The 17,890-nt window shown below is 33.0% G+C and overlaps 2 protein-coding genes across 2 annotated transcripts; both read left to right on the top strand.

The window, feature by feature from the left end:
• Positions 1-630: 630 nt before the first annotated feature.
• On the top strand, positions 631-1,110 carry LOC144574345 (uncharacterized). The gene has a single exon (XM_078324285.1). It carries the CDS (start codon positions 633-635, stop codon positions 1,098-1,100), a length of 468 nt encoding a protein of 155 aa, XP_078180411.1. The 5' UTR covers positions 631-632; the 3' UTR covers positions 1,101-1,110.
• Positions 1,111-8,740: 7,630 nt separating this feature from the next.
• On the top strand, positions 8,741-9,452 carry LOC144574120 (uncharacterized). The gene has a single exon (XM_078323985.1). It carries the CDS (start codon positions 8,797-8,799, stop codon positions 9,262-9,264), a length of 468 nt encoding a protein of 155 aa, XP_078180111.1. The 5' UTR covers positions 8,741-8,796; the 3' UTR covers positions 9,265-9,452.
• The last annotated feature ends 8,438 nt before the right edge of the window (positions 9,453-17,890 follow it).

Below are 17,890 nucleotides of genomic sequence, written 5' to 3'. Positions count from 1 at the left end.
TGGCAGGCATGTAGCTTGCAATAGTGCCACATGCACACTTCGCCACGTATCTACAAGGTGTAGCTCTCTACCAAACTACAGCAATGCTGTATTTGGCGATTGGGCGTAATTATCTGACAATTACAGTAAGGTCCTGAATAAGTCACTTATCAGATTCAGAACTAAATAAAATATTTAGTGGATGGAGGCTGGGCCACACGCATTTTAAGATCAGCAATTCTTATATCCAACAAGCAACAACACATTCAAATATTTTGAATCTTGCTTTTTAAATTATTTACATTATTTTTATTAAAACTTTCGTTCTCGTTCAATCCGTTAATCGTGTACTGAAAATTAAATAATTTTTGGGTTTCTTTCTAAGTTTTCCTAATTTGGGTCCTGTGCTTGCACCTATTTTAAAATTCGTCTTGGACCCCATCACACCCTCCGATGGCGGGCCCGACCTTTTGTCTCCCATTGGAAATCCAGGCTGTGATGCTCCTCTTTGACTGTTTGACACCACTACACGACAGAGCACCAACTCTTAACTCCCAACTATAAATACACCTCCCTTCTCTGCTTTCTCCAAATCAAACCAAAACAGACTTCCCTCCTCCTCATTTCTTAAAACAACAGTATCTAATCTAACAATGGGTCAATGCACCTCAGTTCAAGCCACCTCACCAGCATCCGTCAAGCTAATCCTACCGGACGGCGGCCTTCGCGAGTTCTCGTGGCCGATCAAACCGGCATACATTCTCGGCAAGGAAGAACAAACATCTTTCGTGTGTGATTCCGACACAATGGAGATCGATCAGATTGTCACAGCAACAGCTTCTAACAAGGAGTTGAGGCTCGGGCAGATCTATTTTGTATTGCCAAGGTCAATGCTGAATCGGCCTCTGAAGGCCGAGGAAATGGCGACATTGGTGGTTAGAGCAAGCGGCGCGCTTGCTAAAGCCAGTAGCGGTGGAAAGGGTCGTAAGGGAACGGTGACGCCGCTTGTGTTTGAGATGGAGGAGGAAAGCAATAAAGAGGAGAAGAAGAGAGTTGGAGAGAGGAAGGGAAGTGGCAAAGGGCGTAAATTTGCTACTGATTTGAGCTCCATTGCCGAGTGAGATTGATACAAATGAGGCGTTGAATGGAAAGAATTGAAAAAGAGAAATGGTCAACATGAAGCACCACGGATGGATCGGGTTCATGGTTTACGTATGGATCTGATCTGAATCTGATGATTCGAACCAGAAGGGCCGCATAAAGGACAAAAACGAACAACCGTGCTAATAAGAACGCAATCAATAATAAGAGGCCGGGCCGAAAGGCAAAGGCCCAAAGCAGCTAAAGGATAGAATCTGGCATGGAATAAACGGCTTAGATCAAGAAAAAGCCACTATTCTAAAAAACTGTACTGTAGTTTCTCTAGTGTCTAATGTTCAATGATGAAAGAAAAAGATGCCATCAGGTGTGTTGTCCGAATTCACTGCTTGTTGGGAAACTTATCTACTCGTAACCTACACCATTATTGCATCCCATTTGAGTCATTTTACAATGATTAATTGTAGCGAGATCACTCATCACCCCCACAAACCATTATAATTTTATTGTAGTGGGGAGTGGGGAGCATTAGCTTTTTAACAGTCATGACCAAATTAAGTCTTATTATTGGTGGACGGTGGTAACGGCTTTAATCAGATGCTCCAGCTAAGCAATTGGCGTTTTCTTTAAAACAATGAATAACATGTGCTTATTACGTACATATTTTACCGTTTAGATCTTTTTAATGACCATAACTTTTACACTTTTACTCCTATGCTATGAGGCCCATAATCTTGTCTTTGCAGTAAACAACAAATTAATAATAATTGTGTTCAATACATGACTAATATTCCGATGAGCGATGAGGGCCATGCTATTGCTAGCTATTTGCTAGTGAATGAAACTTAATTAAAAACTAAACCAAAAGCTAGTTATTATCTGCTTCTTCTGATGCTAAAACATACGCTGAAAAACTTGTGAAAATTAAAGCAGTGTTAACATTACCTTCCCAATTCTGTTTTAACTTTGGCTCCTGTTTTACTGCATAATTAAAGCCGTAAATACTAATCGCTCTGAAGTCTAAAAATAATAAAATGTGTCCGATCGAATCTATGTTCTTGTTCAGATTCAATACGCCTATTGATGAAATTTATATTTCCCGACACCTATCCAAACTTGCAACCAATTCTGTACATGAATGTTTCTATTGTACTACTATCATGTGTTTAAACTATTTGGTATTTTTTACTTGGCAAAATCACGTGCTTACAGAGATTATGAAGGCAAAAAAACATATGAGAATCAATTATATACAAATTTTTATGGAAAATAAGAAATCATACCTAAATATAAATTAAAAAAAAATAGAAGTCAATTGCTTCCATTTTCTCTTCTTCCCAGCGCCTTTGGGTGTTTATGAGAAATTTTGCAAAGTGACTCAAGGACAAAACAAAAACAATTAGATAATGGGGCTGAAAAATATAATGTAAAAATGTATAATGTGGGACATGAAATTTAAATTCAAATTCTCCCACAACTCAATAAGCAACTTTAATCACTCAGCTACAATTTTTTTTTTAAGTAAAAATTGGAGGTCATATCACCTAACTATTTTGTATCCACAAGGAATTCATCTATTTGGATTTCGAACTTGCGACCTCACTAAGCTACAAGTAAACATTTCATGTTTTGCAAGGGGACTAAACTATATAAAAACTTAAAGAAAAAATAAATTCAATTAAATTTTACTATTACATAATTAAAAAATTTAGAAGCATAAGGTGCGCATAGTCTCCTTTGAAGTATACTACGATCAACCCTACAAAATGCTCTTCTTACAAGAATTATAAAATAAAGTACTACATTTCAAAAAGTAATTAACAAAATATTCTTGTCAGCTCCTATTTTTTTTCCTCATTCCTCCTCATTTCTCCTAGTTACTCTCTTGTCATTTTTTTTTCTTTTCTCCATTCTCATCTCTCAAAATATAAAGGCAGCTAATTAAAGAAATATACATCGATTTCTTTGTTTTCCCAAAAAGAAAAAGAAACAGGAACAATCGATCCCTTTCCTACATTGTGTATTTTTCACAATGAAAATTAAATACACAATGATCACAACTTCATAAAAAAGGTTACTTTATTCGATCAACAAAATATCACAAATTTTAAATATATTTGGGGTGCTTAATTTGCTCTCCAGGATTAATCAAACATGCATTATCTAAATTTGATTCGTTTACCAATGAGAAAGAATATTTGAGATGTTTATACTTGCACTATTTGATGTTCAAAATAACCATTCCAAAACCCTTTTTTGTTATTAAAAGTTTAATTATTATATAATAAAAATATATTGTTTTAATTAGATGTCTCTCTACTTTTTGGTGTTCGGAAAGACAATTTCACTTCAATTTCTTTCTTATAAATTACACTTTTCAAATCCATATTTTCATTTTAAACCGTGGTAAAAAAGAGAGAGAATGTTTTCGATTACATAATATGCTGTCATTTGACTTGATAGTTATGGCTTGATGTATTTTTTATACGACACAAGACACATGGTATGTGATATTTAATATGATTATGTACCTTGTTTTGTAAATAAAAATGCTTATGATATAGATTAGTACAAATTGATGACAGACATTCTGCTTATAACTTAATTATAAGACATAAATAACCAAATCTTGACATAATGAAGTTTTTTAACACAAGTCTTGTGTGTCTTAGTGCTGAGTATATATACTAAGCGTTTTACCTACTTCCTAGTAAATAATACAATAAAAAAGTTCGAAGATACCATTGTCTAATATTTTAATTTCCGGGTTAGACAACAAATAGAAAGTGGAAATATAAAAATAAAACAAAGCTTCATGGTGTAAATTTTCTTCATAGACAAAATCTACTCCAGATTTATTCGTGTTTGCTAGTTTTCCAGCCACGCTTCTTATTAATTTCATTACATAAATAATGCATTTTCTTATTAGGTGGCAAAGATTCCAATTGCTAAGGTCGGAGGGCTACACAAAATAGTTTAATGAGAAAATACACATGCAAAGTCAAATCTAGACTATAACACCATTATTAAATTTGCATGAAGCTTCGTGGAACCTCGACGTGCATAAGATCGTAGTGTGAGGTGTAACGTACTAGATCATGAGTTATGATGGGAGCCATTCTTTTCTTTCTTTTTGATTGAAAGTCCGTATGAAATATTTCATTAAACAGGATAAAATCAGTTATATATCATTTTGTACTAGTACATAACATTTGTAGTGATACTTACACTATTATAATTGAAACCCCTTTACATATAAGTAGATAAGAAAAATCAGAAAAAAAAATAGAAACCAAGAGTTACTGCGCTCGGATCAATGTATAGTGAGCCTGCATAATTTTCTGTGCTCATGCTAAGATTGGTAGATTGTGAGCCTCTATGTTGCATGGATACGGGTACGGGTATCGTGTCGGACACGACACGAGTACGGAGACACGGTAATTCTCAAAAATAGAGAACACGACACGTCTATTACATATTTATTATTTTTAATTATTTTATATATTGTATTTAAGATAATCATAATATAAAATAAATTTGTATAAATGATTAAAGACTTAACCAAAGAATATAGTAAATATTATAACTACTAGAAGATAACACAAAAGAAGCTATAGTGGAGTGGTAAAACATTTTGACACTCACCCTAGGAACCCCAGTTCGAATCACTCAAGGGAGAAAAAAAATTCAATTTCGCTGGTGGTGTATGCGTGGTGCACGGGTGCAGGAGCGGTTCACGGTTGCGGTCCACAGGCACGGGCGCTGTTCACGGTCCACATGTGCGTATCCCGCTGTGTCCCAATCGTATCGGATGTTTCGGGCCGTATCAGCACGTTTCAACGCAGTGTTGGAGACCGTATCAACATGGTTGGGACACGCCAGCTCATCTGACGCACCAGCTGGCGTGTCTGACACATATCGTGGCCGTGTCAGAGGCGTGTCGGTGTCGGATACGTGTCGGACACGGGTACGATGAGTTTCTAGGAGTGTCAGGGTAACATAGGTGAGCCTGCATAATTTCTTATCATTAGCACAAAACAGTGCTGTTGTAATTAATCAAGACGATGTAGGGGTATCCAGGAGAGCCTTCGTGCTCAGATTAGTTTTGTACCTGAGTTATTTAAAAAGAAATGCAGAGAAAGGAGATATGAAAAAAGGAGAAGAAGAGGAGAATAAGGAGGAAAGAAGTCACCGTCAGCATCAACATCAACATCATCATTAACCATAACAATATTTTATGTATACATAGATATAATTCACAACACCCCCCATTCGAACCCGTTGAATCGAGACGAGGTGAAGAGTGGCAAAACTGAGGAGCCGAGATAAGGTGGTGGACCTCAAACCCCCTTATCGCCTCGCTGTCGCCATTGACGATATTAACGAGGGAGCGGATGAAACCCAAAACTACTCGAGCGGCACAATTTGAGATGAGATGACTGAGCAAAATGAGGCGGAGTGAATGAGCTGTGACTTGATCCGAGGTGGTGGTAGTTGGTCAAGCGTTGACTCGAAAGGAGAACCTCGTCGGCTCTGCTGAAAAGGACCTCATTGGCTGCTCAAAAAGAGAACCTCATATGCTTAGTAAGTGCGTGGGAGGCGGGGTTGGGGCGGCGGAGGCGGGGGGAGGCGGAGGGCTGCCTTCGACTCTCAAAACAGCAGCAGCAGGAACCCTAACTTTCTTTTTACGGGAGCAGCAAAGGCAGAGAAAGAGAATGAGAGAGAGAGGGGGGTAGGAGAGAAGAACGGAGGCGGTGGATGGGGGGAGGGGCAAGAGGGAGGAGCGTAACTCTAGGTTATTGTTCGCCTCTTTTTCGCTTCGGGCGGAAAGAGGATTCAGAAAAAAAAAGTTGCTTGTAGAGTTATAGTGCTAGTGTGTCATTCGTTTAATATACAATTTAGAGATAGATTAATGGAGTAATTTCATGCACCCCCTCAAAAACATAAATATTTACATATTTCTCCTCAAAATTTTATAATATCATATTTTCCCTTCAAAAGAATATAAACTCACACATATACCCAAAATCAATAAAATAATACAATTTAACAATCATAATTTATTAAACAATATCAATTAATACATCATGACCATTATATCTTCTCTTTGTGTGTCCGTCTACTCCAAGTAGTGGCACCAAAAACATCTTTCCACAAAAACCTGGCGTCAAATATCTCTAAAATTCTTCTCCTCTCTTGTCATAAAATTCTTCTCCAAAGAAAACCTAATGCATCGCCCCCAATCTTTGTTTGTTTGTTCTGAGCCTCTATGATATAACATCAGACTTAAATCACCCATCTTAATTTGCTCCGCACAGTGTCGATTGTGTGAACTTGATTGCATGCAGCTGTCCCTCGAGAAACAATTCCTCTGATTTATCTTATTTACCGACAATTCCAATAAGATCCATCCCAACCGATTGTCATCCATCATCAATTATTACAAATTTAGAAAGTATGCCATCTTTCTGAAAGCTGAAAAACAAAAAGAGAAACAATTCTCAATTTCTTTATTTCCTATAAAATTTTAATTAATAAAAGCATGACAGTACGTACTTTGGATGAGAGCAATAATATCTCTAGCCCTTGCTTGACTGACCCCCTCATATGATACATTTGTGTATAATACATTTCATGTGCACCAACCAAACAAGTTCAACATATTGGGCATCTACAATAATTGAAATAAGTATAAAATAAATAAGTAAATATTAATGATCGATACAAATTAGTAGTGGTGGAACTAGAAAATTTGAATAGGGGTCTAATCTATAAAATGTAATATTGTAAAAAAGGCAAACAAAATTGTGATTAGTGTAAATTGAACCTATGACCTTTCACATACTAACTTAGGTCAAACCACTAGACTACCATCACATATTTGTTATTTTATGAGGGAGGCTAAACTATATAAAAGTTCAAAAAACTCAAAAATTCAACTAAATTTTAATATACATAATTACTAATTTTAAAATCATAAGGTGGCTTAGCACTCTCTACGACATACATAAATTTGCCCCTGCAAATTAGCAGACAACATTTTTTTTCTCTCTATGAGAGAATGTCCCCAATACCTTTCAATAGTCCTAGCTATTTAATAAACACTTTTTTTTTTTGATTAAAAATCCTTGGGCACAATATATTGATCAGCAAAGAACAGTAGAAGGTGTTAGATTTGTGAGATATTACATGAAAGATCAAATCAAGCAGAGAAACAACTAAAAAACCAGCAACACCTAAGCTGAACCTGTACCCCTGAAACCCCTATTAATTACAAGTTCATTAATAAGGGGTAAGTACCCTCATACGATATAGAACAAGCCAAATTTGCAAGTACGTGAGCCTGATTATTTTCTTCCCTCGGAATATATTCGCATCTATTCAAGGGGTGTTTATTCATTAAGGAAATTATCCTTTCCAGTATATGATACGAGATTACGAGCGCCATTCCATCACCTGTGCTGTCTTCAGGTTTCTCCTTCCTTCAACTATCTTTACCAGTAACTGTTGGTCAAATAGACCTGTTGGTCATGTATTAATTTGTACAAAATATATGTTTAAATTAAATTATTTTAGTTAATTTTATATGTATATAATTTACAACACTTGAACATGTGATCATTATGTTAATTAAGCACATGACTTGTAATGATTACAGCTCAAATTTTTATTAATTACCAAACGATTGTCTAACCCATTGATTTTCTCAGATTTATAAAATAGTAATTGCTTATTCCTGGTCCGATCCCAACTGGACAGAAGAAATATTTTATTACTGGAGAGGATAACTTATCTAAGATGGGCACAATTATATATAATATATCAAGAGTAAGACTACAGTGTTATGCGTTGCATTACGGTGCTACAGTTCAATATTTGAATTTTTAAAATTATAACGGTCAATTCAAACTGTTCATCTTGTTCTCTATATTAATATGTGTTTGGAAATCAAATTTTATATTTTTTAAAAATTATTTACTATTTTTTTTAATAGATAGAAAATTAAATATTTAAATGGTGTAGAATTTTTTAGATCAAGTAATTTTCTATCTATCTAAAAAAATAATAATTTTTTTAAAAAAGATATAAAATTTGATCTTCAAATATATATTAATACGAATAAAAAGATTAATGATTCAGATCAAAAAATTAAAATTTTAAAAATTAAAATATTGAACCATAATAGTTATCTGTGCAACTCGTAGCAACCTAGCCTTACTCATATACCCATGGCCGACTGCCTATTGGCCCAATGGGAATACTCAAAACATGTGCTAAGCACCCGTACATTTCCCGAGATAAGGTGACCTATAAACGTGGCAGGCATGTAGTTTGCAATGGTGCCACTCGCATGCACACTTCGCCACGTATCTGCAAGATGTAGCTCTCTAGCAAACTACAGCAATAGTGTATTACTGTTTTGGCGATTGGGCATAATTCTCTAGCAATTACAGTATGGTCCTGATTAAAATTGTGCATTCACCTATTTTAAAACTCCTCGTGGACCCCATCACACCCTCCGCTGGCGGGCCCGATCTTGTGTCCCCCGTTGGAAATCCAGGCTGTGATGCTCCTCTTTGACTCCACTACACGACAGAGCACCAACTCTTAACTCCCAACTATAAATACACCTCCCTTCTCTGCTTTCTCCAAATCAAACCAAACCAAAACAGACTTCACTCCTCCTCATTTCTTAAAACAACAGTATCTAATCTAACAATGGGTCAATGCACCTCAGTTCAAGCCACCTCACCAGCATCCGTCAAGCTAATCCTGTCCGATGGTGGTTTGCGCGAGTTCTCGTGGCCAATCAAACCGGCATACATTCTCGGCAAGGAAGAACAAACATCTTTCGTGTGTGATTCCGACACAATGGAGATCGATCAGATTGTCACAGCAACAGCTTCTAACAAGGAGTTGAGGCTCGGGCAGATCTATTTTGTATTGCCAAGGTCAATGCTGAATCGGCCTCTGAAGGCCGAGGAAATGGCAGCATTGGTGGTTAGAGCAAGCGGCGCGCTTGCTAAAGCTAGCAGCGGTGGAAAGGGTCGTAAGGGAACGGTGACGCCGCTTGTGTTTGAGATGGAGGAGGAAAGCAATAAAGAGGAGAAGAAGAGAGTTGGAGAGAGGAAGGGAAGTGGCAAAGGGCGTAAATTTGCTACTGATTTGAGCGCCATTGCTGAGTGAGATTGATACGAATGAGCGTTGAACGGAAGGAATTGAAAAGGAAAAAAGGTTAACACAAGGCTGTGTTGAACATGAAGCACCAGGGATCGGGTTCGCTGGATACCCATGGATCTGATCTGAATCTGATGGTTTGAGCCGAAATTGAATGATTGATGATGAATTGAATGGCCGATAATGATGAAGTTTTATTAGGCCCTCGTTTGTCATTGGACTCTATATTATAGAGGAAAGAAAAATGAATGTACAAAAAAAATCATATATTAATTGTAATAACTAGAGCTGTCAAAAAAAGATCGTAGCTTGTGATTCGATTGATTTCAATTTGAAGAAAAATTCCGATTGACTTCAATTTGAAGAAAAATTCTCCATTAGCTTGTTCGATTGAAAATCTGTTCAGAAACAAATTAAATCAATTAAGTTTGTATTCAAACTCAAACTCAAAAATGAGGATAGTTTGTTTAAAATTGGTGTGCGTATTATTTAGGTTCAAATTTCAACTTAATATGTACAGTTCAAATTAGAGCAACGTTAGTGATTTAATGCAAAATTAAAATTTTATTTCAAATAGGTACAAATATGTACCTGACATAATCATATAAGATATAATGTAATACTTAGTTTAAGATATTCAATTTTCATAAAATAATTACTAACATAATCATATAAGATCTAATGTAATGTTTAGTTTAAGTTATTCAATTTTCATATAAGATCTAATGTAATGTTTAGTTTAAGTTATTCAATTTTCATAAAATAATTAAGGACAGTAGGGCTGCTAAAAAAGCTCGTAATTTCTGATTTGATTGACTTCGATTCGAAAAAAAGTCACAATTAACTCGTTCAATTGATGTTCGTTTTGAAACAAATTAAATCAGTTCAATTCGAATTTTATTCAAATTTCAAATTCAAAGTAGGATAAGTTTGATTTGATTTAATTTGATTCTTTTGTAGTCTTAGAAATAACGGTATATGTTTTATTAATCAAATCTCGAATTGACGGTTAACCTTAATAGGAAAAGGGAGATCACATTAACCCACGTGACCATATACTCTTTTTTTTTCCTTTTACTTTCAGATCGCCTACATGACCTTCCTATCTGCTTCTGTCTCTCACTTTCTAGCTGGCTTTCAACTTGCTCTTGGCCTTTTGCTATTATACTTGGCAATTAAGCATTAGTATTTAGTACCAGTGTACCACATGCACAAAAAGAAAAGGTTACAAAAGCTGGTAGCAATTGTAGGGCATATATATGTTGTCCCAATGTGCTACCATAAATGCCAATAATGATAACTTTGGCGCCTAATTTGATCTATTCGATTCATCCAATGCATTCTATTCGCTCTGATTTTTTAAGGGCCTGTTCGGCAGAGTTAGAATAGAGAAATTGAATGGAATAGAGTATCTATTTTTGTCGAACAATCAAAATGTGAGTTGGAATAGATAGCCGGAATAGAAGTGCTTTTCCTCTTTTCTCAATTTCAGTGGGAGGCTGGATTAGAGAATTGCGCTGGAAAAGGGACAAAAAAAAGATCATATTTGCCCTCTGTTTGGCTGATGTGGCACTTCAGTCTCATTTTAATATTCTCCCACTCACATCTCTTTCTTCCTCTTCTGCACATGCTCCAAAAGAGAAACACTTTTTCTCTCAGTAAACTCCGATCAAAATTTCCGACGAACTACTGAAAAATCTGTAAAATGAAAACTACGAGATAGACGTACGCGATTTTATCTTTCATTTAATATCCCTCTTTTTTGGCGAGTTTTATTTTCCTTCCTTCACCCTTTTTTTTTTACCGATTTAGTAGTTAAATTACCATTGATAGCTTGCTTGTGCTTAAGCATAACCTGGTATTGTACGGTATTTGTTATTTGTTGCTTCCTCTTACCTATTAGCTAGTGCTTTGAAATTTGTACAATACTCATTCCCCATTTACCGCATAACCTAGAATTATTTCACTTAAATTGCTTTTAGAAGGTGTCGCTTTGTTTAGAAATAGAATTTAGGAGCATAAATTCGGATAAAAAATGGATTACAAAAATCTACGAATTGCTTTATTTTTTTTGGGGTGCTTGATACAGTGAAGTGTTTTGACTGGATATTACAAATAAAGGTGTGAAATCCTTTTGTAATGTGCGCATGGGGTGGGTTCTCAACCATGGTCCACTGGTAGGTGTCATTAGTAAAATAACTATATAAATATTAGTCTTCCACGTATAAATTGCTACAATTAACACAATGTAGAAAATATCATGTCATCTTTTATTTTATCCTATCATAGGAATATCATGATTACATAAGGCTTCAGCCCAAGTCATCCTTGAACTGGTAAATCAGTACCAACCTTAGGTACACAATCTACAATATATAAAAAGACTTTATTACCTCAAGGACACAATGTAGAAAATATCATGCATATATTATTTTAGAATAAATTTTCAGTTGTGCTATTTAAGTAACAAACAATAGAAAGTATTTTGTTGCTATGTAAGGGTTTTTAGATGACAAAGTGATATGGAACTACTACTTGGTTTAAATCAGTTTTTGTTCTTTTTTTTGTTTTTGAATTCATTATTTTTTTATGCTAGTTATGAAATTGCATATGTTCTTCTTGGTGGTTGCTTATTTTTAGATGACAAATTGATATGGAACATTATTCCTTCCAAAGGGCTTCTATGTAAATTGTAAGTTTGGGGAATTTGGGGGTTTAAAAGGGCCTTGTAAATTTTGCTGGTACAGGTACAATGGAGGTGAGTGTATCAGTTTTTCTGATAAACATGGTCTTAAATTGGGTACAAAATAATTTTTTTTTCTTAAATGCATACAATAATTATAATCATGACAATGACACTATTAATTAGTGGGTGGTGCTGGTGGTATTGGCCTCATTTTTTTTCTGACTCAAAAACAAGTTTATCTTTGCTTTGAGGATGACAATATGATATTGTGTTCTTGCTGTACCATCATCTTTGCTTCGTTTAATTTTTCAACTAAAGGAAACACAGATAACATGTTCAATTTAATACTTATTATAGATTATTTTTTTTACTGTTGCTAATACTAATTCAACATTTTATTAGAATATTTGAACTATATTATTAACTTTTATTTCATAATTTTATCTCTTGAATTTACATTCGCCATTTTATTGAATATGCATTTTAATCATGCACTACACATGACGTTGGTGCACTAACCAAACACAATAAGGATATAAGAGTCATTTCCAATTATTATTGTATTTTAATGAGTGTTCACTTTTACTATTCCAATAGTTGAGTTTGCCCAACACAATTGGAATAGAGAAGAAGAGTGACCAATTCTTAATTCCACAATTCCTCTATTCTCCTCTATTCTCTTGCTATTCCATAGTTTGTCGAATAGGCCCTAAGAGATTTATCAAGTTTTAATCAAATTCAAATGGAGCGACTCAAATCGCTGATTTTTTTATTAATATCCAACATTAAATAAAAAATACAAAAATATCTTTTTTTGATATTTAAAAAAATATCCAGGTCACCAAAATAATAAAACAATGTCCATATATTCATATATTCGCGATGGTTTTTTTATAGCCTTTCTGCGACAACACAATAATCACTATTTAGAAACTTGCATGTAACAAACGTATTTGTATCGACATAGGATTGAATCGATACTTTTAAGAGGAAGGCTTAAATATTTTTTATTTTTATATCTTTATTATACTTCTATTTGTTTAATTTTTTATAATAAAGTGCTAAAATTTATATGTTAAAATTAAACTGTTAAATATAATCTATCTTATTTTTTTTTACATACACATAAAATAATATTATTTTTTATTTTAATTTTATATGAATAAAAAGTTAAAAAATTAACCTTCAGAATTTGTTATATTGGTGCATTGTAGCAAGTTCTTGTTACTAATTAATTTTTTTTTTAAGATCGTGTTCTTTTATGTGTAATTAGAAATATGATATTGATCATATATCAAACACTTTTAGTTTAACATTTAAGTTTTAATATTTTAAGTTATATTAATTCTAAAAATAAAGGAAAGATGAGAAAAATATAAATATATTTGAACATAGAATATGTTCTCACCCAAATTTTGATTGGATTTTATATGAACATAATTGAAGACACATCTAGTCACATATTTAGACATTTTCACATATAGTGTAATTTAAGTCTGATGGATACACTTTAAAATTTAAAATTGTGCAGACAAATCTTTGAGCGGCGCCCACAAATCATTAAGTACACCGAAGTTATCGAACTCAAATTTGCTCGGGATGAGCATTTCACCCAAACTTTTTCTGTTTCACATAGCAGTCAAAGGGAGTCATAAACGCCCACTCTACTGTCAAGCCGCCGAAACACAGACGAAAAGGATTTATATATAAAGAATATTTTCTTTGTAGATCTCATAAATTCTGAAATTAAATACACATAATTTCTGATCACTCCCATATAAAAAAAATCTCAATTTAGATGAGTCAATTGATCACACTAAAAAAAGATAAATCAGATAAACAGGTCAATAATAGTTGGTTCTCAAGCTCAAAATTAATGAAATATTCGTCTAAGAACTTTGGATAATTTGTAAAAATACATTTAAATCTCATGTTATGTACAAAATTGTTGATATATATATATATATATATATATAGAGGTTGGCTACAGTGAGTTGCGAAGTAAAACACGTTTCTACTTCACGCCGTATTTTTATTTTGAAAGTCCAAATGACCGATCCGAACCATTAGATGTTTAATCCATATTGAAATGTGCTTGGAGATCAAATTTTATATTTTTTGGAATTTTTTTACTATTTATTAAGCATTTTTTAAAATTGTTGTTTTGCTGTGAACAGTAAAAAACAGTAAAATTTTCTGGACCATCAGATCAGCGACTTTCAAAATTACTTAATAAATTGTAAAAAAATTCCAAAAAATGTAAAATTTGGTCTCCAAGCACATTTCAATATGGAGAACAAGATGAACGGTTCGGATCGACGTTTTGAACTTAAAAATCGCAAAATATGAGCGTGAAGTAAAATAGTCGCTTTACTTCGCAACTCACCGTAGCCCACCTCATATATATATATATATATATATATATATATATATATATTTAAATATGGATTAGAAGTCAAGTCATCTAACACATTTCAAACTCGTATATTAATATAGATGATTTCCTCATTTTGTGGGTTTCGAACCCATGACCTCCTATATGGGAGCCATGTACCTTTGTCACTAGACCAAATGCAAGTTCTCCATTGTTGAGAAATGTACTAGCTACTTTGATCAAACAAGGTACAAGAGGGCATATCAAAAAATGAGTCAGGAAAAAAAACAAACTTTTCTGATGAAAAACTGTGCAAATAAGCAACTCAAAACATGAGATAGTAGTAATAATCCAATACCGAATGTTCGTGCGAGGACAAATGTTTTATTAGTTTCAAAAACTCCACTGCAAATATATTAGCTTCATCAGCTCCTCATGATGCTACTGAGTCGTTGCATGGTAATATAAATTTTAAGACAATTTTTTTATCAAACTTTTTGTTTGTATGTACATTTTAGAATCCGAATTTTTTATTAATATCCAAATTTAATATTAAATTTCAAAAAATAACCGGATCAGTAACGTTTTTCGAAATCTACCATTTCCGGAATTTTTTTTTCCGGAAATAGGCTAAATCCGGAAAAAAAATTTCCGGAAATAGGATTTTTTTTTTTTTCCGAAAATTTTTTTATAGGAATTTTTTTTTTCAGTTTTTATTTATAATTTATTTATTTTTTGTATTTAAGTATTACAAATATTTAATATAGTTTTTAAAAAAATAGATGGAATACTATATAATTTGATTTATTCGAAGGACTGCTACAAATAATCCGGATCAACATTTTTCATGCCGGATTTTTTACGGCCGTAAAAAAAAATAATATAATATAATATATGCATATGTATATGTATATGTATATATAATATAATATATGTATATATAATATAATATATGTATATGTATATATAATAGTAAAAAAATGTAAAAAATTAGAAAAATGTAAAATTTGATCTGCAAGCACATTTTAAAATATCTATCATGTTGAACGGTTTGGATCGACTGTTTGGACTTTGAAAACTTTGAAAATACCGATCGTTGAATGCCTACCGTTGAACGAAAACTTCAACTGAATTTTTGAGGCACTAAACGAGCGACCATTTTTGTTAATAACCAAAAAAAAAGTTTTTTACAAAAGTAACTCCAAAATCTGAGTTTTTCCAAATATAACCAAACCGCCAGGCATGCTGGCGGTCCAGTTCCTTACCAGACGCACGCCTATTTATAAACAGCCGACACTAAAGCTAAAAAAATTTCATTTTAAGTCCCGCGCACCTCTTTCAAAAGCACGCCTAGGGTTTAAAACATAGCCTTCACTTCGCTTCACGCTTCTCTCCGATCTGATCTTCTCAAACCCAGCCGCTTCTTCTAGGCAAATACCAGAAGATGTGATGCAATATGGTCCTGCGCATGCTTCACGAAAAGGGGCGTAACTTTTGATCCGTCCGTCGGATCGGGCTGAAATTTTGACAGGAACTCCACAGCCCCAAATCCAAGCTAACTTATTTTCCAGCCCGATCCGACCGTCGGATATAGATTTTTTGAATTTTCTTTACAATTTCAGAGTTTTTAGGGTCTTTTCGTGCATCATTTACTGTTTTGACTTTGCACGATTAGTGTCGCTTAATGTCCGACACTAATACTCATAAACAGCCGACACTAATTCCAAGTTCTCCACTAGTGAATAATCCAATTATTCTCTCTCTCGCTCTCCAATTATTCTCTTAAAAAAAGTTGTGAATCAAGACCAAGTCCTTAATTAGTGTTATCTTTAGACTCGTGATATCCAACTGACAAATCAATTGAAAGTTATAAAGAGTTACGACATCACGTATAAATATATCAAATGTTTTATTTTTTGGCAAATACTCTAGGCAAAAAAAACTAAAACTTCACAAATGAAAATATTAAGAAACTTTTTTGGTTATTAATAAAAATGGCCATGGGTTACTTTTGTAAAAACTTTTTTTTTAGTTATTAATAAAAATGGCCGTGGGTTCCAATACCTCATATTTTTTATACCTCATCATACCTCATATTTTATATCTTCATTTTCATATATATTATATTATATATACATATATATACATATATTATATTATATATACATATACATACATATATTATATACATATACATATATTATATTATATATACATATACATATGCATATATTATATTATATTATTTTTTTTTACGGCCGTAAAAAATCCGGCATGAAAAATGTTGATCCGGATTATTTGTAGCAGTCATTCGAATAAATCAAATTATATAGTATTCCATCTATTTTTTAAAAAACTATATTAAATATTTGTAATACTTAAATACAAAAAATAAATAAATTATAAAAAAAAACTGAAAAAAAAAAATTCCTATAAAAAAAATTTTCGGAAAAAAAAAATTTCCTAAAAAAAAAAAAATCCTATTTCCGGATAAAATTTTTCCGGAAAAAAAAAATCCTATTTCCGGAAATTTTTTTTCCGGATTTAGCCTATTTCCGGAAATTTTTTTTCCGGAAGTAGGTACCGTTTCCGGAAAATTTTTTTCCGGAAAGGGTAGATTTCAAAAAACGTTACTGATCCGGTTATTTTTTGAAATTTAATATTAAATTTGGATATTAATAAAAAAATTCGGTTTTAGAATAGTAGTTGCAACAAATTAGCTTTTATGTTGGATTGTCTCTGCATATTCTATTCAATCTTGTAATATGTTTCCATTGCAACGCACGAGCATCATACTAGTATTTATTTATAACCAGAAGGTGCTAAATTTTAATAACAACATTCCTTAGAATTTAGGGTTTAGGGTTTTAGAATTCAAACTTAATCTTCGGATGTAATATATAATAATCATACAAGTAGTTGCTTTGAAATTACTGCTGCAAGGAAAATATCATATAAACTTGATCTTTTATGAGTACCTAGAAAATATGATATATGATAAACTAGAGTGTTTTTAAGTTTATCAAGGTGTTTGATGAGTTTAACTCTAAAGTCTATTAGATTGACTTCAAACAATAAATCTAAACTATTGGAACCGATTTACTTTACAAGTGATGAAGTTACATGTAAAGTTTTTAGAATTTTGAATTAATTTTGTATAAAGTCAAGTGGCCAAAATATATTCAAAAAATGAATGCACTAAAATTAATTTATAAACCTTCTAAGTTTCACTACTTGACTTTATACTAAAATAATTCAAAAACTTAAAATTTTTGCATGTAAATTCATCACTTAATTGTAAAGTAGATGGATTTCAACGGTTTAGATTTATCGTTTGAAACGGATATAATATATTTTGAAGTTAAGTTCACCAAATACCTTGGTGAACTTAAGAACACCCTAGTTTTAATCTAAATCATATATCAAACAGTTTTATTTTATTATTTAAGTTGAGCAAAACTAGGGTGTGATGTACTCACCAAGAGGAGTTGATGAGCACACCTTCAAAAGACTATCGGATTGACTTCAAACTACGAATCTAAACCATTGAAATCCAAGTACTTCGTGAGTGATGC

The sequence above is a fragment of the Carex rostrata genome, chromosome 22 (assembly GCF_964058835.1).
Source record: "Carex rostrata chromosome 22, lpCarRost1.2, whole genome shotgun sequence".
NCBI classification, from domain to species: domain Eukaryota; kingdom Viridiplantae; phylum Streptophyta; class Magnoliopsida; order Poales; family Cyperaceae; genus Carex; species Carex rostrata.
The sequence above is the reverse complement of the archived record's forward strand: the minus strand, read 5'-3'. Positions and strand labels throughout refer to the sequence as shown.

What these genes read in the sequence shown, in the direction of transcription:
- LOC144574120 (XM_078323985.1), top strand. Translation starts at nt 8,797, where the DNA reads ATGGGTCAATGCACCTCAGTTCAAGCCACCTCACCAGCATCCGTCAAG.
- LOC144574345 (XM_078324285.1), top strand. Translation starts at nt 633, where the DNA reads ATGGGTCAATGCACCTCAGTTCAAGCCACCTCACCAGCATCCGTCAAG.